Source organism: Mobula birostris, chromosome 16 (assembly GCF_030028105.1).
Source record: "Mobula birostris isolate sMobBir1 chromosome 16, sMobBir1.hap1, whole genome shotgun sequence".
Taxonomy (NCBI): Eukaryota; Metazoa; Chordata; class Chondrichthyes; order Myliobatiformes; family Myliobatidae; genus Mobula; species Mobula birostris.
In genome coordinates this window covers 57,881,906-57,900,781 of record NC_092385.1, presented here as the reverse complement: position 1 = coordinate 57,900,781, position 18,876 = coordinate 57,881,906, and the positions used below count along the sequence as shown (strand labels likewise).

General features: G+C 45.4%; 1 protein-coding gene across 1 annotated transcript in view; it reads left to right on the top strand.

Annotated features, from left to right (window-relative positions):
- Positions 1 to 18,876, top strand: part of LOC140211161 (MAP kinase-activated protein kinase 2-like) — a 149,799-nt gene that overhangs the window by 91,492 nt on the left and 39,431 nt on the right. The window contains exons 4-5 of the mRNA XM_072280692.1: positions 2,347 to 2,426; positions 15,281 to 15,407. Of these exons, the coding sequence (XP_072136793.1) occupies positions 2,347 to 2,426; positions 15,281 to 15,407 (207 nt within the window). The remainder of the gene's footprint in view (positions 1 to 2,346; positions 2,427 to 15,280; positions 15,408 to 18,876) is intronic.

The window sequence follows — 18,876 nt, the reverse complement described above, 5'->3', positions numbered from 1 at the left end:
CACATTGCTGATACCAGGAACTTGACCTGCCAGGGAAAGCTGACAGGGTTGTTTTAAAATCAGATAGCTCCTCGTTAAAATTATTGAAGGGACTGTGGCAGAGTTTCTGGCAAGTTGTCCAGGCACGTCATGGAACAGTACAGATGATATCGATTTAACACACACACAAGGCTGGAGGAACTCAGCAGGTCAGGCAGCATCTATGGAAAGGAATAAAGAGTCAAAGTTTTGGGCAGAGACTTCAACAGGATGGCCTGAAATGATACTGATTAGCAAATTGAAATTAGGACTAAGGAACAGGGGATTAAACATATTTTATCCAAAGGTTTAGAGCTCTGAGGTTCAATAATGAATGCATGGACCGCAGTGAGCACCTATGGTCAGTCCAACTCCCGGATGCTTGTGCCTAGTATCCCTGCTAGAGAGCGCAGGGAAACAGGGAATGGGAGCTGGCTCACACACTCAGATGGACTGCAGCAACCATTCTGCACTTGTGTCTTTCGCTTCGTTCCACGTCCTGCGGCACTCCATGGAGCAACACCAGTCAAAGCCTGATACCATGCCAAGGGATGTATTTGGGTAAGAGGCTTTTAGGCAGAATTGTAAAGGGAGGGAATTGCAGAGCTGGCTGTTTGTATGAATCTGTAGGAAATGGGAGTTCGTCAGAAGCCCAGAGTTGGAAGGAGATGATGTTGAGTAATTGAGTAGATATTAGATGGCATGAGTTAGCCATGTAAATACATATCAGGAAAGTGTCGGCAGAGGAGAGGAAAGAAACCAGCTTCTTGGAGCATAATATTTTTCTACGGCTGAAGAGACATTTGCTAAGAAGATGCATTGTTCTAATTACTCCACAAAACTGCTAAACAGTCAAGTTCACAGTTGACCTATTTTATAGTGGAAGTCATGGCTCAGATTAGAGAATCTGAAGTGAGATCTTGACTCCCTGATCACAGTGCAGAATGACTGTTGTTAAATGCCAGTTTAATTGCTGTTTTTCATACTGATGACTTCTAGAGTATTGTGTAAAAATGGTCACTGCTTTATAAATGGTGGCGATCTCTTGACGCTGGTTCAGAAGATGCAATTCCCAGCACAAAGACCCAAAGACAGAAACCTGGACTGAAACTCCATTGGAGGGTCACACTACACTGAGGTGTCCTTTATCAAGTAAGGCATTAAATGGAGGCTTCTATTTGCTCTCTCTTTTGGAGGTAAAAAGCCCCACAGCACTATTTCATAGAAGAGCAGGAGAGTTTTCCTCAGTGTCCTGGCTGGCACATCCCTCAACCAACATTGTTAAAAATATCATCTGGCCATCATCACGTTGCTGTCTGTGGGATCTTATTGTTCACAGTCACTTTCCCCCTCACCTGTCACCTTCTAGCTTGTACTCTTTCCTCTCCGCCAGTCATGATGAAGGGTCTCAGCCAATGTTCCCTCTAATTTTGCACACCAGTGTGCACCAAATTCTTGTGCTGAGCAGTTTTTTGCCCAGTGACACCGACATGTGCGCACTGAATAATTCCTTCAATAAAAACAATATAAATAAGCCAGTTCTAAATTCTGCAGACAAATCACCACAAACTCCATATTCCCAACACCGTCCGCATCAGAAACCAGAAAAGGGAATAAGATTGTGTACGATCCAGATATATACTTAACATACCAACAAGGTAGAGGGTGACAACCTTTTGTGCGCAGTTTAAATTCCTTTGTGTGCTGGTAGCAAGAGATTGTGTGTGTGTGTGTGTGTAGACCTTAGAGGGAACATTGGTCTTAGCCCAAAGCATTCACTGTTTATTCCTCTCCATAGATGCTGCCTGACCTGCTGAGTTCCTCGAGCGTTTTGTATGTATTACTTTGGATTGAATTAGATTGGCTTAGTATTGTTCCAGGTACCAAACTGCAATAAAAATCCTTTGTTTTGGGTACCATCCAATTGGATCATGCCATACGTAATTACATCGAGGTGATAGAAGAAAACTAGAATGCAGAGTACAGTATTGTAGCTACAGACAAAATGCAGTGTAGGTAGACAGGAAGCTCAAGGGCTACAACAGTGCAGGCCTGGAAATCGAGGGTTCACTTTAACATAGGGGGCTCCATTCCGGGGTCTGATAACAGTGGGATAGAAGCCGTCCTTGAGTCTGGTAGTACGTGCTTCCAGGTTTTTGTATCTTCTGCCCCATAGGTCATGGGAGATCATCATGGTTTCTAAGTCAAAACAGTATCAACACAATGAACGTTATTGGCTGAATAGTGCACTAAAATATTTTGAAAGAAACAGGCACAAGCTCATCTATTCAGTGAATTATTTATTACTTCCCTTTGTATATTTTGCAGAAGCCTCAGAAATAATGAGGGACATAGGGAGTGCAATTCAGTACCTCCATGCACTGAACATAGCTCACAGGGATGTCAAGGTAAGACTTGTAAGTTCTCCGTATTATCAGAACTCACCAAATGATTCAGGAGTTTTTTAGGCTGGTCTACAACTGCTACACTGTCGTGATCTACGGCTTTACAATGGCTGTAATCACCGATCGGGGTCCAATTCCCACTGCTGCTGGTAAGGAACTCCTACAATCTCCCTGTCACCACGTGCTCCAGTTTCCTCCCACATTCCACAGACCTACAGCTGGGGTTAGTGAGATGTGGGCATGCCATGTTGGGGTTAGTGAGATGTGGGCATGCCACGTTGGGGTTAGTGAGATGTGGGCATGCCACGTTGGGGTTAGTGAGATGTGGGCATGCCATGTTGGGGTTAGTGAGATGTGGGCATGCCGCGTTGGGGTTAGTGAGATGTGGGCATGCCACGTTGGGGTTAGTGAGATGTGGGCATGCCGCGTTGGGGTTAGTGAGATGTGGGCATGCCACGTTGGCACCGGAAGCTTGGAGAGATATGCCAACTACTCAGCACAATTCTTGCTGATTCGATTTGATGAAGATCGACATTTCACTGTATGCCTTGATGTATACTGTGACAAATAAAGCTAATTTCTAAACAATTTTTAAGAAAATGAAGGAAAATTGTGAGAGGTTTGTGCATTGAGCTGTTGGAAAGAAAGGCTGTGATCTGATCAGATTGACCAGACGGTGGTGGAGGGGGAGTGCTGGAACTAATATCCACTTTTGAGACCTTTAACCTTTCAATTCAAAACTTAGAAATTCCAGCACATTTCAAAGACTACTACGTCAACTCAGGCCTAGGGGGCCGGTGTCGGGCACGATGACGGACTCTCCATTTCTCCTCTCCCTCATCACTGTGTTCAGTTCATCTACATTAGCCGCGCTGCTGTCTTCTAGGAGCATGTTGACCATCGTCTTGGGAGGGCGCCCAGGGTTCATCCTCCCATGCTTGGGCTCCCATATGATGACTAGGCTGGCAGGTAGCTCAGGGTGGTTAACTAGCATTTAAAATTCTTCCAAATTATTAAATACTTTTCCACCCTCTCTCTGATGTGAATATTGTTCCTGCATTTTTGCCACTTTGCGTGTTGCTAATCCCTTAGAAACAATTAATAAGTATGCCCTTTCCAATCCTTTGGATATCTTCCAGCATCTGAGACCAATTCTGCTGCCCCTGTGAATGGAGTTCTATTCCCAAAAGTGACCTAACTTTATAACCTCTGTTGGGTTCAAATGATTGCCATCATATTTCTGTTTATTTCCTTCACATTCTCTATAAAAACGGTGACAGTGCAGTTATTGCAATGCTCTTAAAGTGCCAGTAACCTGGGTTCATTTCTGTTGCTGACTGTCAGAAGTTTGTACATTCTCCCTGTGACCATGTGGGTTTCCTCAGGGTGCTCCAGTTTCCTCCAACATCCCACAGGAGTACGGGTCAGTAGGATTATGGGTGGGAAGGGCCTGTGACTGTGTTGTATCTCTAAATAAAAAATAAACAAACTAATTTTAATCCCTACTGCCCGCATGTGGGAACATACTAGGTGCAGTGTGTGTTCTGTCTTCTCAGCCTGTCTCATTAGTTGAGACCATCCCACAAGACCCAGATATGACAACGTTACCAACACGTTATACAAAGCCCGTTATTTCATTTTATTACGGATGTCTCCTTTATTCCGCCCAATGCCCTCCCTCACTTCTGCTACCAAGACTAATTGCTTTCTCCCTTACCCAGTTCTGCAGAATGGTGTTCAACCTGAAACGTTGACTGTTCTGCTTTCCACAGATGCTGCCTGACCTGCTGAGCTTTTCCAGCATTTTTTCAGTTTTTGTGTCAGATTTCCAGCATCTGCAGTTTGTTTGGTTTTCATCTACAGTTGATCACCCCTGTCAGCTTCACAGTCCAGCAACGTGTCAGGTTGAAAGTTCTCATTATGACTACTGTGATTGGGTAACTTTCTCTGCTCCTACAACCCACTGGTTCCTATGGCTTGTGAATCCTTTACCGTTCCTCCGTCCATTGACACTGAAAAGTTCCTTTTTAAGGTCAAGTTTCAACTTTATTTATCATGTGTACATTGAAATGTACAAGTGAAATGTGTCACAATCTAAATATAAGGATGTGCTGAGAGCAGCCCACAAGTGTTGCCACGTATTCTGGTGCCAACGCAGCGTGCCCACAATGGAGTCCTGCCCGGAGCGATACAGCAGGGAAACAGATCCTTTGGCCCACCCATCCATGCTAACCATTGCCTGACTCAGACAGTCCCATTTAAAGTGTTTGGCCCAAATCCCTATGAACATTTCCTCTCTTTGTACCTATCCAAATAGTTTTTAAATGTTGTAATTGTCTTAAACGCCTCAACCACTTCCACTGGTGCCTGGTTCCATAAACACACCACCTCTCTGTGAAAAAGTTGCCCCTTGGGTCCCTTCTGAATCTTTTCCATCTCACTTTACATTCATGCCCTGTAGTTTTGGACTGCACTACCAAGGGGAAAATACGGCCTATTCACCTTATCTATGTACCTCCTGATCTTATAAATCTCTTACATAGCTTATCCTCCCTCTCCTTGTAACTCAAAGCTTCCGGTCCTGGTAACGTACTCATAAATCCTTTTTGCTTGCTTTCCAGCTTAATGGCATCCTTCCTGTTGCAAGGCAACCAGATCTGTATGCAGTCCTCTAACTAGCACCTCGTACAGCTGTAACGTCAGGTCCCAATGTTCTGACCAACGAAGGCCATTATACCAAGCACCTTCAATACCCTGTGTGCCTGCGTTACCACTTCTAATTAACTATGTACCTGCACCCCAAGGGCTCTCTATTCCATGAACACTCCCATAACCCTCCTGCTATTTACTGTGCAAAATCTATCATGGTTTGTCTTACCAACACCTTGCATTTTTCTGAAATAAGCTCCTCCTAAAAGCTTTTTCAAATATGTAAAAAATAAAAGAGAGATGAGAGTAGATATAGGACTGCTAGAAAATGAGGCAAGAGAAATAATAACGGGGGACAAGGAGATGGCAGATGAAGTAAATGAGTATTTTGCATCAGTCTCCACTGTGGAAGACACTAGCAGTATGCCTGATGTTGTAGTGTGTGAACCACAAGAGAAGTAAGTGCAGTTACTATTACAAGGGAGAAGGTATCAAAAAGCTGAAAGATCTAAAAGTACAAAAGTCACCTGGACCAGAGCAACTGCACCCTAGGGTTCTGAAACAGGTAGTGTTGGAGATTGTGGTGGCATTAGCACTGATCTTTCAAAAATCATTGGACTCTGGCATGGTGCCAGAGGACTTTAAAATTGCAAGTGTCACTCCACTCCTTAAGAAAGGAGGAAGGCAGCAGAAAGGAAATTATGGACCAGTTAGTCTGACCTCAGTGGTTGGGAAAATGTTGGAGTCAATTGTTAAGGACAAGGTGATGGAGTACTTGGTGACACAGGACAAGATAGGACAAAGTCAGCATGATTTCCTTAAGGGAAAATCCTGCCTAACAAACTTGTTGGAATTGTTTGAGGAGATTACAAGTAGGATAGATAAAGGGGATGAAGTGAAAGTTGTATATTTGGACTTTCAGAAGGCCTTTAACAAGATGCCACACATGAGGCTGCTTACCAAGTTAAGAGCCCATGACATTATAGGAAAGTTACTAACATGGTTAAAGCATTGGCTGATTGATAGGAGGCAGCGAGTGGGAATAAAAGGATCCTTTTCTGGTTGGTTGCCAGTGACTAGTGGTGTTCTGCAGGGGTCGGTGTTGGGACCACTTCTTTTTATGCTGTATATAAATGATTTAGGTGATGAAATGGGTGGCTTTGTTGCCAAGTTTGCAGATTATACAAAGATTGGTGGAGAGGCAGGTAGTGTTGAGGAAACAGGTAGGATACAGAAGGACTTAGACAGATTAGGAGAATGGGCAAGAAAGCGGCAAATGAATTATAATGTTGGAAAATGCATGGTCATGCACTTTGGTGGTAGAAATAAATGTGCGGACTATTTTCTAAATAGAGAGAAAATCCAAAACTCTGAGATGGAAAGGGACTTGGGAGTCCTTGTGCAGAACACCCTAAAGGTTAACTTACAGGTTGAGTCAGTGGTGAGGAAGGCAAATGCCATGTTAGCATTCATTTCAAGAGGTCTACAATACAAGAGCAAGGATGTGACGCTGAGGCTTTATAAGGCAGTTGTGTTGGCATTGGAGAGGGTTCAGAGGAGGTTCACAAGGATGATTCCAGGAGTGAAAGGGTTATTGTACGAGGAACGTTTGATAGCTCTGGGTCTATACTTGGACATGGCATCAAAGATTATGGGGAGAAAGCTGGGAAATGGGTTGAGGAGGGGAAACAAAAGGATTAGCCATGATTGAATGGCGGAGCAGACTCGATGGGCTAAATGGCCTAATTCTGCTCCTAGGTCTTTCGGGCTTCGGTCTTGTGGCCTCCTGCCGTTCCTCAGCCCACCAGTCGATCCAGCTATTCAGTACCCCCATATAATCTTAGATCATGTTAGAGTCATAGAACACTACAGCACAAAAACAGGCCCTTTGGCCCACCTAGGCCATGCTGAGCTATTACTGTGCCCAGTTCCATCGACCTGTACCCCTCCCATCCATGTACCTGTCCAAATTTCTCTGAAATGTTGAAACTGAATCTGCTTCCTCCACTTCTGCTAGCAGCTCGTTCTACATTTGCACCACACTTAAGTGAAGAAGATCCCCCTTGTGTTCCAGTTAAACATTTCACCTTTCACTCCTAACCCACAGCCTCTAGTTCTGGTCTCACTCAACGTCAGTGGAGAAAGCCTGCTTCCATTTAAACCATCCATGCCCCTCATGATTTTGTATACCTCTATCAAATTTCCCCTCAATCTTCTACGTTCAAAGGAATAAAGTCAAGTTTATTGTCATTTAATTACATACATGTATATAACCGTATAATGTATATAGAAACAAGACGACGTTTCTTTGAACCAGGGTGTAAAGCACATAACACACGATAACTTATGAGGGTAAGGATAAAATTTACATATGAATCACACATAAATAAAAAAACTAGAGTGAATTAATATTAAATAATCATAGTCATGGAACAGATTAACCAGTGACACTTTGAATATAATGTGGCAGGGAGAATGACCTGAGGGAAGAAGCTGTATCCCATTTTTGTCTTTATGTATCATAGTCTCCTGCCTGATGGTAGAAAGTCGAAGAGGATGCTGGATGGACGTGTGGGATCCTTGATAATGCTAAGGGCCCTACGTATGCAGCGCTCCTGATAGATGTCTCAGATGGATGGCAGGGAGACTCCTGTGATCCTCTCAGCTGTTCTCACTGTCCTTTTCCAGTCCAATGCTCAACTGCCCCTATTTCAGATGGAGATGCAACTTGTCAGGATGCTCTCAATGGTGCTCCTGTAAAACACAATTAAGATGGGGGGTAGGAGTCTTGCTTGCCTCAGTCTTAGGAAGTGGGGGCACTGCTGTGCCTTCTCGGTCAGAGAGGTGACATTAAGGGACCAGGTGAGGTCATCCATGATGTGAACTCCCAGGAACTTGGGGCACTTAACTCTTTCTATGGAGGAGCCATGTATTCGTGGAGGGGGATGGCTTGTCTGCACCTTCCTGAAGTCCACAATGATCTCCTTTGTCTTCTCCACATTCAGGCTCAGGTTGTTCTTCTCACACCAATCCACCAGCCGCTCCACTTCTTCTCTAATCTCCATCTCGTCATCGTTCTTGATAAGCCAACCACTGTTGTGTCAACCACAAACTCGATGACACAGTTTGAGCTGGATCCTGCAATACAGTCGTGCGTCAGCAGTGTGAACAGCAGCGGGCTGAGCACACGGCCCTGGAGCGCCAGTGCTCAGTGTAAAGGGACGAGAGACATTGTTGCCCGCTCGGATTGACTGGGGCCTTACAGTTTAGAAGTCCAGTATCCAATTGCAGAGAGAGATGTTGAGACCCAGTGAGGACAGTTTCCCCACCAGTTTCTGGAGTATGATGGTGCTGAGCACCAAACTGAAGTCTATAAACAGCAGTCTGATATATGGGACCCCATGTTCCAGGAGGGACAGGACAGAGTGGTGGGCAGAGACTGCTGTAAAGTCAGAGGATTGATTTGAGCACTAAGTGAACTGGAAAGGGTTCAGTGTAGCCAGGAGAAAGGCTTTAATGTGCTCAATGACCAGCCGCTCAAAGCATTTCATAATGGTTGATGTTAATGCCACTGGACGATCGTCATTCAGGCAGGTTACTGTTGCTTTCTTTGGCACTGGAATGCTAAACCGAGCAGACAATAGATTGTTCCAGAGAGATGTTGAACATATCTGTCAACAGTCTTTCAGAACCTGACCTGGTATATTATTGGGCTCTGCAGCTTTACGAGGGTTGACTCTGGCCACAGTAGTCCTCACCTCAGCTTCAGCCAGACAGAGTGTCTGCTCCCCTGGGGAGAGGGGTGCCTTCCTCACCAACACTTTGTTCTGCACAACAAACTGGGCATAGAAGACATTCAGCCTCTCAGGGAGTGAAGCATCTTGGTAAGTGATGCACAAGGTAGACTTGTCGTCTGTTATTCTCTGAATTCCCTGTCACGTGCGCCTCAGGTCTCTGGTATCGTAGAATTGACTGTAAATTCTCTGAGAATGCTCCCATTTCGCCTTCCTGATGGAGTGGGAAAGCACAGTTCTTATTTCTCTGAGAGCTGTTGTATCTCTCGATCTAAAATCAGCATCACGATCCCTCAGCCTTGCCTAACCTAAGGTCTTATCCCGTTCAACCTTTCCCTCTGACTCAGGTCCTCCAGTCCTGGCAACATCCTTGTAAATTTTCTCTGCACTCACTCAATCTTATTTATATCTTTCCTGTGGGTAGGTGACCAGAAATACACGCAATACTGCAAATTAGGCCTCACTAATGTCCTTTACAACTTCAACATAACATCCCAACTCCTGTACTCAATACTTTGATTTATGAAGGCCAATGTGCCAAAAGCTTTCTTTATGACCCTATTTACCTGTGACGTCACTTTCAATAAGAATTATGGATTTGTATTCCCAGATCCCACTGTTCTACCCCTCTCCTCAGAGTCCATACTACCCTGGTTTGTCCTCCCAAAGTGCAACACCTCACACGTGTCTGCATTAAATTCCATCTGCCATTTTTCCAGCTGATCCAGATCCTGCTGCAAGCTGTGATAGCCTTCCTCACTGCCCACCACGCCCCAGTCTTGGTATCAGCTGCATATATAATCATCCAGTTTACCACATTATCATCCAGGTCATTGATATAGATGACAAACAGCAGCAGACCCAGCACTGATCCCTGTTGCACATCACTAGTCACAGGCCTCCAGTCAGAGAGGCAACCATCTACTACCACTCTCTGACTTCTGCCATGAGGCTAATATTGAATCCAATTTACTACCTCATTCTGAATGCCAAGGGACTGGGCCTTCTTGACTGACCTCCCATGCAGGACCTTGTCAAAGACCTTGCTAAGTCCATGTAGACAATATTCACTACCGTGCCTACATCAACTGATAACGTCTTCGTTAGACACGACCCACCATGCACAAAGCCATGCCAGCTATCCCTAATTAACCCCTGTCTATCCAAATACTTATATATCTGGTCCCTTAGAATACCTTACAATAACTTACCTACTGCTGATGTCTGCCTCACCAACCTATCATTTCCAATCTTCTTCATCGAGCCTTTCTTAAACAATGGAACAACAGGAGCAACCTCCAGCCATCGACCAACTCACCCCTGGCTAAGAATATTTGAAGTACCTCTGGCAGAGCCCCTAGCCTCCCACAAGGTCTTAGGGAACACCTTGTCTGGCTCTGGAGATTTAAGTTGCATCAAGAAATGGGTACTTCTCTGTAATCCGTATATGGTCCATGACCTTACTGTCATCGCTCCTCAGTTCTATAGGGCCTGTGTTCGTCTCAAGAGTAAGTCCTCATGCAAAAAAAAAATCCATTAATGTCGCCGTCATTATTTTTCAGCTCCATGCATAAATGACCACGCTGATCTTCAGGGGCACCAATTTTGTCCCTTGTCATTCTTTTGCTCTTCATATTAGATATCTGTAAAAGCCCTTGGGATTCTCCTTCACCTTGTCTGCTGGAGCAACCTCGTGCCTTCTTTTAGCCTCCACTGATTTCCCTCTTAAGAGTTATCTTGCTTTTCGTATACTTCTCAAGTACCACATTTGGCTGGGTTGAGAGGAAATTTCTTCACTTTGAGTCTACTAAATCTATGGAACCTTCTACTGCAGAGAGCTGCAAAGACCAGGTAGCGGAATATATTTGAAAGAGTTAGATCCTGGGACTCAGAGGGCATCGGGTAATGGGAGAGAGTGAAAATATGATATTGAAGCAGAAGATTTGGCATGATCTTATGGAATGGTGGAGCAGTCTCCAAGGGTCAAGTGGAGAGAATGTTTCCTTTAGTGAGGGAGCCTAGGACCATAGGGCACAACCTCAGAATAGGACGTCCCTCTAGAACAGAAATGAGGAGGAATTTCTTTATTTAGATGGTGATGAATCTGTGGAATTCATTGCTACAGACGGTCGTGGAGGCCAAGATCTTGGATATATTTTAAATGGAAGTTGATAGGTTCTTGATTCGTAAAGGTGTCAAAGGTTATGTGGAGAAGGAAGAATACCTTCTCTGCCTGCTTTGACTCTCAAAACATGGAGGAACCTTTATGAACTCCCACAGCCCCTGATGACCCTGTGATCTCAGTATCTGAGGCTGATGTGAGAGCATCCTTCAGGAGGGTGAACCCAGAGACAGCACCCGGCCCAGACAGGGGAACTTGGCCAAGAGCTAAAGACCTGTGCTGATCAACTGCCCCGAGTGTTCACCGATATATTTAACCTCTCACTTCAGCAGTCTGAGGTACCCACCTGCTTCAAACAGCCTTCAATTCTATGTACTGGTGCCAAGAAGAATGTGGTAACTTCCCTCAATGACTATCCTTCAGTAGCTCTTATATCCACTGTGGTGAAGTGCCTTGAGAGGCCAACTCCTGCCTAAAGAGCAACTTGGATCTGCTCCATTTTGCCTACTGGTCCATGGCAGAAGTAATTTCTTTGGCTCTTCACTCAACCACGGAACATCTGGACAGCAAAGATGCATACTTTAGGAGGCTCTTTTTTGACTTCAGCTCAGCATTCAATACCATTGTCCCCTCAAAACTAATCACTAAGCTTCAAGACTTTGGCCTCAATACCTCCTCGATTTCCTCACTTGCAGACCCCGACCAGTTTGGATTGGCAACAACATCTCCTCCACGATCTCCATCAGCACAAGTGCATCACGAGGCTGTGTCCTTGGCCTCCTGCTCTACTCACTTTATGCTTATGGCTGTGAGGCTAAGTGCAGCCGTGATGCCATATTTAAGTTTGCTGGCAACACCACTGTCATAGGCTGAATCAAAGGTGGTGACGAATCAGCTTGTGGGAGGGAGAATAAAAACCTGGTGAGTGGTGTCACAACAGCAAGCTTGCACTTAATGTCAGCAAGACCAAGTGATGTATTAGCACTTTGATAATAAATTTGCTTTGAACTTGAAAGGGTTTGAGAGGGGTAATAAATCAGTCATGGTGGAATGGTGGAGCAGACTGGATGGGCCAAATGGCCCAATTCTGCTCCTATATCTTATGGTCTTATGATCTTATGGGTTATTCTTGCTCCTGTGTTGCTGTGTTCCTTGGTACCTAACTTGCTGTGCACTTCCTTCATCTTCTTAACCAGGGCCTCAATATCTCTCGAAAACCAAGGTGCCCTAAACCTGTTAGCCTTGTCTTTTGTTCTGACAGGAACATAATAACTCTGTAAACTCAAAATTTCACTTTTCCCATATAAGTGCAGGATTTTTTTTTACTCAATTTATTTCTAGGAATAATCCTGTAGAGGAAGAAATTATGGTGTAAGTTTCCACCCTAGGATCTGTTTACAAACTCCCCAGTGTTTATTTTCACAATATTAGAGAGGCTGGAAGCACTGTCCTGTAGATGAGACCTAAAAAGGGCCCCCGTCTGACTAATTAAGTGAATGCTAATGACTCATAGTCATAGTCATAGACATAGACTCTGTGATGTTATTCCAAAAAGTTAAGAAATTGTTGTAATATTCCCTTAGCCAACACCACAAAACAGGTAACTGGGTCCTTTAATCACTGCTGTTCGCATGTCTTGTCTGTTTTGTTGCCGGAGACACAATGTTATTTCAACAGGTACATTTAATGTCAGAGAAATGTATACAGTCTACATCCTGAAATTCTTTTTCTTCGCAAACATCCATGAAAACGGAAGAGTGCCCCATAGAATGAATGACAGTTAAATGTTAGAACCCCAAAGCCCCCCCTCAGCTCCCCCCTCCCGCGCATAAGCAGCAGCAAAGTAAAAGCCCCCCCCACCAGCAAAAAAGCATCGGCTTTTTAAATAGCACTAGTGGCATGTGTTTGTGTTCAAAGAGCACTGATCGTTGTCACTAATAGTTGGCGAGAAATAAGCATTAACACAACTCAGAACTGTTTTGCTCACCACGGTTGCAGGCATTGAGGCCTGGAGAAGCCAGAAATGACTGGGAGTGAAAATGAATCAATTTCACTACTTCATCACATTAGAACTACAAAGAATTTGAAGGTATCAACAATCATCTTGAATGTTACAATGAAAATGAAAACTTGGAGGATGCAATTGTCGAAAGCATGGTATGAAGACGGTCCATTATCTGTCCATCTACAGTCAATCACAAGAACACAGCAGTATACAAATGGTTTGGTTTAATATCAGAGAATGTATACAGTATACAACCTGAAATTCTTACTCTTCGCAGACATCCACAAAACAAGAAGCCCCATAGAATGAATGATAGAAACATCAGACCCTGTGGCCTCCCCTCCCATCGCATAAACAGTCGCAGAAGCATCGACCCTCCCTGTCCCCCTCCCCCTCCTCCCAACATTACAAACAACAGCAAAAGCACTCAAAGAGACCTTCATCCGGAGCCTGTGAGAATCTACAGTCCATATCCCAGCACTTTACATCTCAGACTGACTCTCCCTCCCCATTGAGGGAAAGAGAGGTCGCCCCTGCAACAACGAGAGCGGATACCAGCAGTTCGCTGTTCTGATGCTACAATCTTGTGCGTTGCTTCCCCAAGCAAACCGCACCCCCCCCCCCATCTTGGGGACTGACTGGCTCTCACTCTTCATCAAAAGAGAGAGAAAGAGGTAGAGGATCACCCGAGTGTTGGGGCCATCTTCCGACAGCAGCTCACACTGCCCGCTGCCTCAGAGTTTCAGTCTGCCATGATGATTCAGTCAGTGACATTATCTACGAGGGTGCATGTGTTTCAGGCCGTTCCTGCAGATGGCAAAGCACCAGGCTGAAGAACTGTAGGTCATGGACTCTGACAGAAGTGCGTGCAGCCTGTCACAGCCGCACCGACTGGTTTTCTTACTTTCTTAACTTACGTTATTTGTTGTATTTTTTTTCACGGTAACACATTGAAGCTGCGCCCTCTCTAACATGCTGGTGGAGAGAGTTTTATTTGGGTTTTTAGCGCTGGAAGTAGTTACATTCGGACACGTCTCATTAGCAGGGCAGCAGTATGGTCACGTTGTTTATTCCAGGGACCAGCTGATTGCACTTATGCCGGCTGGTTTAGCGAACAGAGTAGTGGACATCCCGGCTGAAATCTGGAGGAAAACACACAGAGGATGCAGGGGGGGATCAAAAAGGCGAGGGAAGAGGACCGGGTCGAGACAACAGAGGCTTATGGAGAAGAGGAGTTATAAGCCGTGTCTTCCCTCTCTCATTATGGGCAATGTGAGATCGCTGGGTAATAAAATGGATGAGTTGACAGTGCTAGCCAGGAGTCAGAGAACATTTCGGGAGAGCGGTGTTTTGTGTTTTACTGAAACGTGGCTGCACGTGGACATATCCGACCAAAGCATTTCCATGGAGGGCTTCCAGACCGTTTGGGCTGACCGGAAGTGCACTGAGAGCGGTAAGCGTTAAAGGAGGGGGGCTTGCTGTTCTGGTTAACAGCAGATGGTGCAATCCGGGTCATATTATGATCAAGGAACGTGTTTGTAGACCGGATATTGAACTTTTTGCTGTTGGACTCCGGCCATATTCCACCAAGATGCAACACTGGGCGTCATGGGGGTTGTTCCTGCCTGTGGCCATCGAACTTTGCAGCTCCTCCCGTGGAGGGTCAGACACCCTGGGCCAATGGGCTGGTCCTGGACTTATTTCCATCTGGCATAGTTTGCATATTGTTGTTTGATTTTTTGTGGTTTTGTGTTGCTATATTTATGCTCTGTTCTTGGTTGGTGCAGCTGTAACGAAACCCAATTTCCCTCTGGATCAATAAAGTCTGTCTATGTCTGTGTCTATGTCTAGAACTCCAAACACTTTGAAAAGAAAAGATATAAGAAAAAAAATAAGGTGTTTTGTGATGAACTGAAAGAAGTCGCCTGGGTCTGCAAAATCATTTGGTGCATTTTTCCTGGACCCTCCTCTCCTCCCCATGGATGAGTTCTTCCATCATTAAGTATTAAGAACTAATACACAGTTTTATAGTACTGAATTAGTATTGGTAGTGTTCTAATTTGTTCTATATTTCACTTACGTACATAATTTGTAACTCAGTTAAATGGTAGCTTGTCTTTTTTATACCCTTTTAACTATTTCCATGAAACTGAATAATAGGGCTGCTGTTTGATTGGGCCAAAATGTAGTGGTCCCGATATGCCCCAGTTAACTGGAATCCACTGTATTTGCATTTTTTAAACAGGATTTTCTCTCACATTCTCAATATCTCCTTGAATTTTTGCAGCCAGAAAACTTGTTGTATACAACAAAAGATTTCAACGCAGTCCTCAAACTCACAGATTTTGGGTTTGCCAAAGAAACAACGCTTCACAACTCCCTGGCCACACCCTGTTACACGCCGTACTATGTCGGTGAGTGTCAAGAGAGTTATTTTCATACCTCTGTGAATATCTATGGGGAAAGCAGAAAGATCAATTAACACAGGAACCAGTGAGTGATTGTGCTGGTGTTTGATTGCTGAAACCTTTATAATTAAGGGGTAATGAACCTCAGCGAGAAATGTTACTATAATGGAAAACAAAGTAAAGAGCCACCCACGAGATAAAAGGCTTTTGTAGTTCTTTCAACACTAGTCTAGAACGCTTCAAGTTGCTGAAATTTTGCCAGTCATACTCAGATATTAAAAATGATATTGGAGAAATGAAAAAATTACACATTAATGATTACATTGCAATTGTGATTTAAAACTCTGGAGATTACAGAAATTGGATAATACAGGAAACTCAATGGTTTAAATGCCTTAGGAAATAATAATAGAAGAGACTGTAATGTGTTGATTTTGTTACAATCTTACACTTAGTGGCCACCCCTACAGCTGCTCATTAATGCAAATATCTAATCAGTCAATCGTGTGGCAGATGGTGGTGGCATCCATTAGTCTCGTGAGACCATAGATTTGCGCCTGGAAAGGTTCTCCAGGCGCAGGCCTGGGCAAGGTTGTACGGAAGACCGGCAGTTGCCCATGCTACAAGTCTCCCCTCTCCACGACACTGGTGTTGTCCAAGGGAGGGGCAAGGACCGATACAGCTTGGCGCCGGCGTCGACGCTGGAGTTGCGAGAATGAGGTTGAAAACAACGTCGGACTGCCTGAGGGAGTCCAGCACCGGATTTGTCCTCAGGGTTTACTTCCGAGGCCTTTCCCATGAGTGGGTACGGCTGCAAGGCAGCAGAGGTTTGAAATCAGAGTTTTCCCTCTCTTAGATGGACTGCCTGAAGCACCTTCAGTAACTCCAAAAGACTGAGGTTTGGTAAAATACTGAAAGGCTTTTATTCACTGTACAATACGACCTCCACAGTGAGTGTCTGCCCCCGGACTGAGGGGGAGGGGCAAGATGAACACCTTTATACAGGACTCTGTGGGAGGAGCCACAGGGGCAGTCAGCAGAGGGGCGTGTACAGACAGGTAACCGAATTACAACATACATACATGGTTTACCACATTCACCTCCTTTTTTTAAAAAAAAGTCCCACGGGGTGAAGTGACTGACAATATTTACAAGAAGTATATTTATAGGTTAAGTCTATCAGGCGGTCGAGTCCGTCGCTGTGACCTACGTAGCACCGGCAGTGGGAGGTGGCGCCGACCAAGATGGCCGCCTCCATGTCTCGCACATGGTGGTGGCGTGCAGAGAAGATGGCGGCAGGCAAGATGGCGACCCCCACGTCTCGCACGTGGTGGCGGTGTGCAGGGAAGATGGCGACCCCCACGTCTCGCACGCGGCGCTGCTCGATCCCGCTCGAGGTTTTGACTTACAGACCTTGGCGAAGTGGCCCTTCTTTCCGCGGCTGGAGCAGGTAGCTTGTCGGGCCGCGCAGCGTTTCCGGGGGTGCTTCTCCAGTCCGCAGAAGTAGCACTTCGCGGACTCATGACTGGCGGCAGCCGAGGTCGATTGGCCAGCGGGTTGCGGGGTCTGCGGCGCCCACGAGGCCATCGGGGGATCGCGTGCCTGGAGAGCCTCGGAGTTATGCAGAGCGGCCTCCAACGTATCAGCTAGCTTGATCGCCGATCTTAGGGTAAGATCGGCTTTTTCCAGGAGCCGCTGGCGCACGTACACTGACCTGGTCCCTGTGACGAAGGCGTCTCTCACTAGGAGTTCTGTATGCTGCGCCGCCGTCAGCTCCTGGCAATTGCAGGCCCGCACGAGTGTCTGTAGGGCCCGGACAAACTCAGCACTCGATTCCCCGGACCGTTGTTGCCGTGTCGCTAAACGGTGCTGAGCATAGACGCTGTTTATCGGCCGCAGGTATTGTCTTTTGAGTGCGTTCATCGCGCTGTCGTAGTTCGGCTGGTCTCTGATCAGCAAATAAACCCATGGACTGACCCTGGAGAGTAGAACTCTGCGCTTCGCTACGGGGTCGGTCGCTTTAATCTCCTCTAGATACGCTTCGAAGCAGGCCAGCCAGAGTTCGAAAGCGTTTCCAGCATCAGGCGTTTGCAGATGGAGGTCTAATTTTTCTGGTCTCAGGGCCTGTTCCATGTTTTAAAATGTACAGTGAATAAAATTGAAGCACCTTCAATTACTCCAAAAGACTGAGGTTTGGTAAAATACTGAAAGGCTTTTATTCGCTGTACAATACAACCTCCACAGTGAGTGTCTGCACCCGAACTGAGGGGGAGGGGCAAGACGAACACCTTTATACAGGACTCTGTGGGAGGAGCCACAGGGGCAGTCAGCAGAGGGGCGTGTCCAGACAGGCAACCGAGTTACAACATATATACATGGTTTACCGCACTGCCTTCCCAGGCTTTCGAGCTCCATCTACCCGAAGCACTGGTTTTAAGGCGCCAGGACCCGCCTTCACCCTTTCTCCTGTCAGTAGAAACAGTTCCGCCGGGCAGAACCCAATGCTTAAAAGCATGCTGACATGGTCAAGATGTTCAGTCATTATTCAGACCAAACATCAGAATGGAGAAGAAAGGTAGTGTTTTTGTTGGTGCCGGACGACGTGGTGGTTTGAGTATCTCAGTATCTGCGAATCTCCTGGGATTTTCATGCACAACTGTCTCCGGAGTTTACAGAGAATAGTGCAGAAACAGCAAAAGGCTTCAGTGGCAGAGGCAGTGAGTGGGAATAAAAAGATCCTTTTCTGCTTGGCTGCCAGTGACTCATGGTGTTCCACAGGGGTTGGTGTTGGACCGCTTCTTCTTAATACTAGTTGTCAATGATTTAGATGATGGAATAGATGGCTTTGTTGCCAGGTTTGCAGATGATGCAAAGATTGGTCAAGGAGCAGGTAGTGTTGAGGAAACAGGTAGGCTGCAGAAGGACTTAGACAGATTAGGAGAATGGGCAAGAAAGTGGCAAATGAAATGCAGTGTTGGAAAACGCATGGTCAGGCACTTTGGTTGTAGAAGTAAATGTGCAGACTATTTTCTAAACAGGGAGAAAATCCAAAAATCTGAGATGCAAAGAGATTTGGGAGTCCTTGTTCAGAACACCCTAAAGGTTAACTTGCAGGTAAAGTTGGTGGTGAGGAAAGCAAATGCAATGTTAGCATTCATTTCAAGAGGTTTAGAATACAAGAGCAGGGATGTGATGCTGAGGCTTTGTAAGGCACTGGTGAGGCCTCACCTTGAGCATTGTGAACAGTTTTGGGCTCCTTATCTTAGAAAAGTTGTGTGGCATTGGAGAGGGTTCAGAGGAGGTTCACAAGGATGATTCCGGGAATGAAAGGGTTAGAACATAGAACATAGAAAGCCTACAGCACAATACAGGCCTTTCAGCCCACAAAGCTGTGCTGAACATTTCCTTACCTTAGAAATTACTTAGGGTTACCCATAGCCATCTATTTTTCTAAACTCCATGTACCTATCCAGGA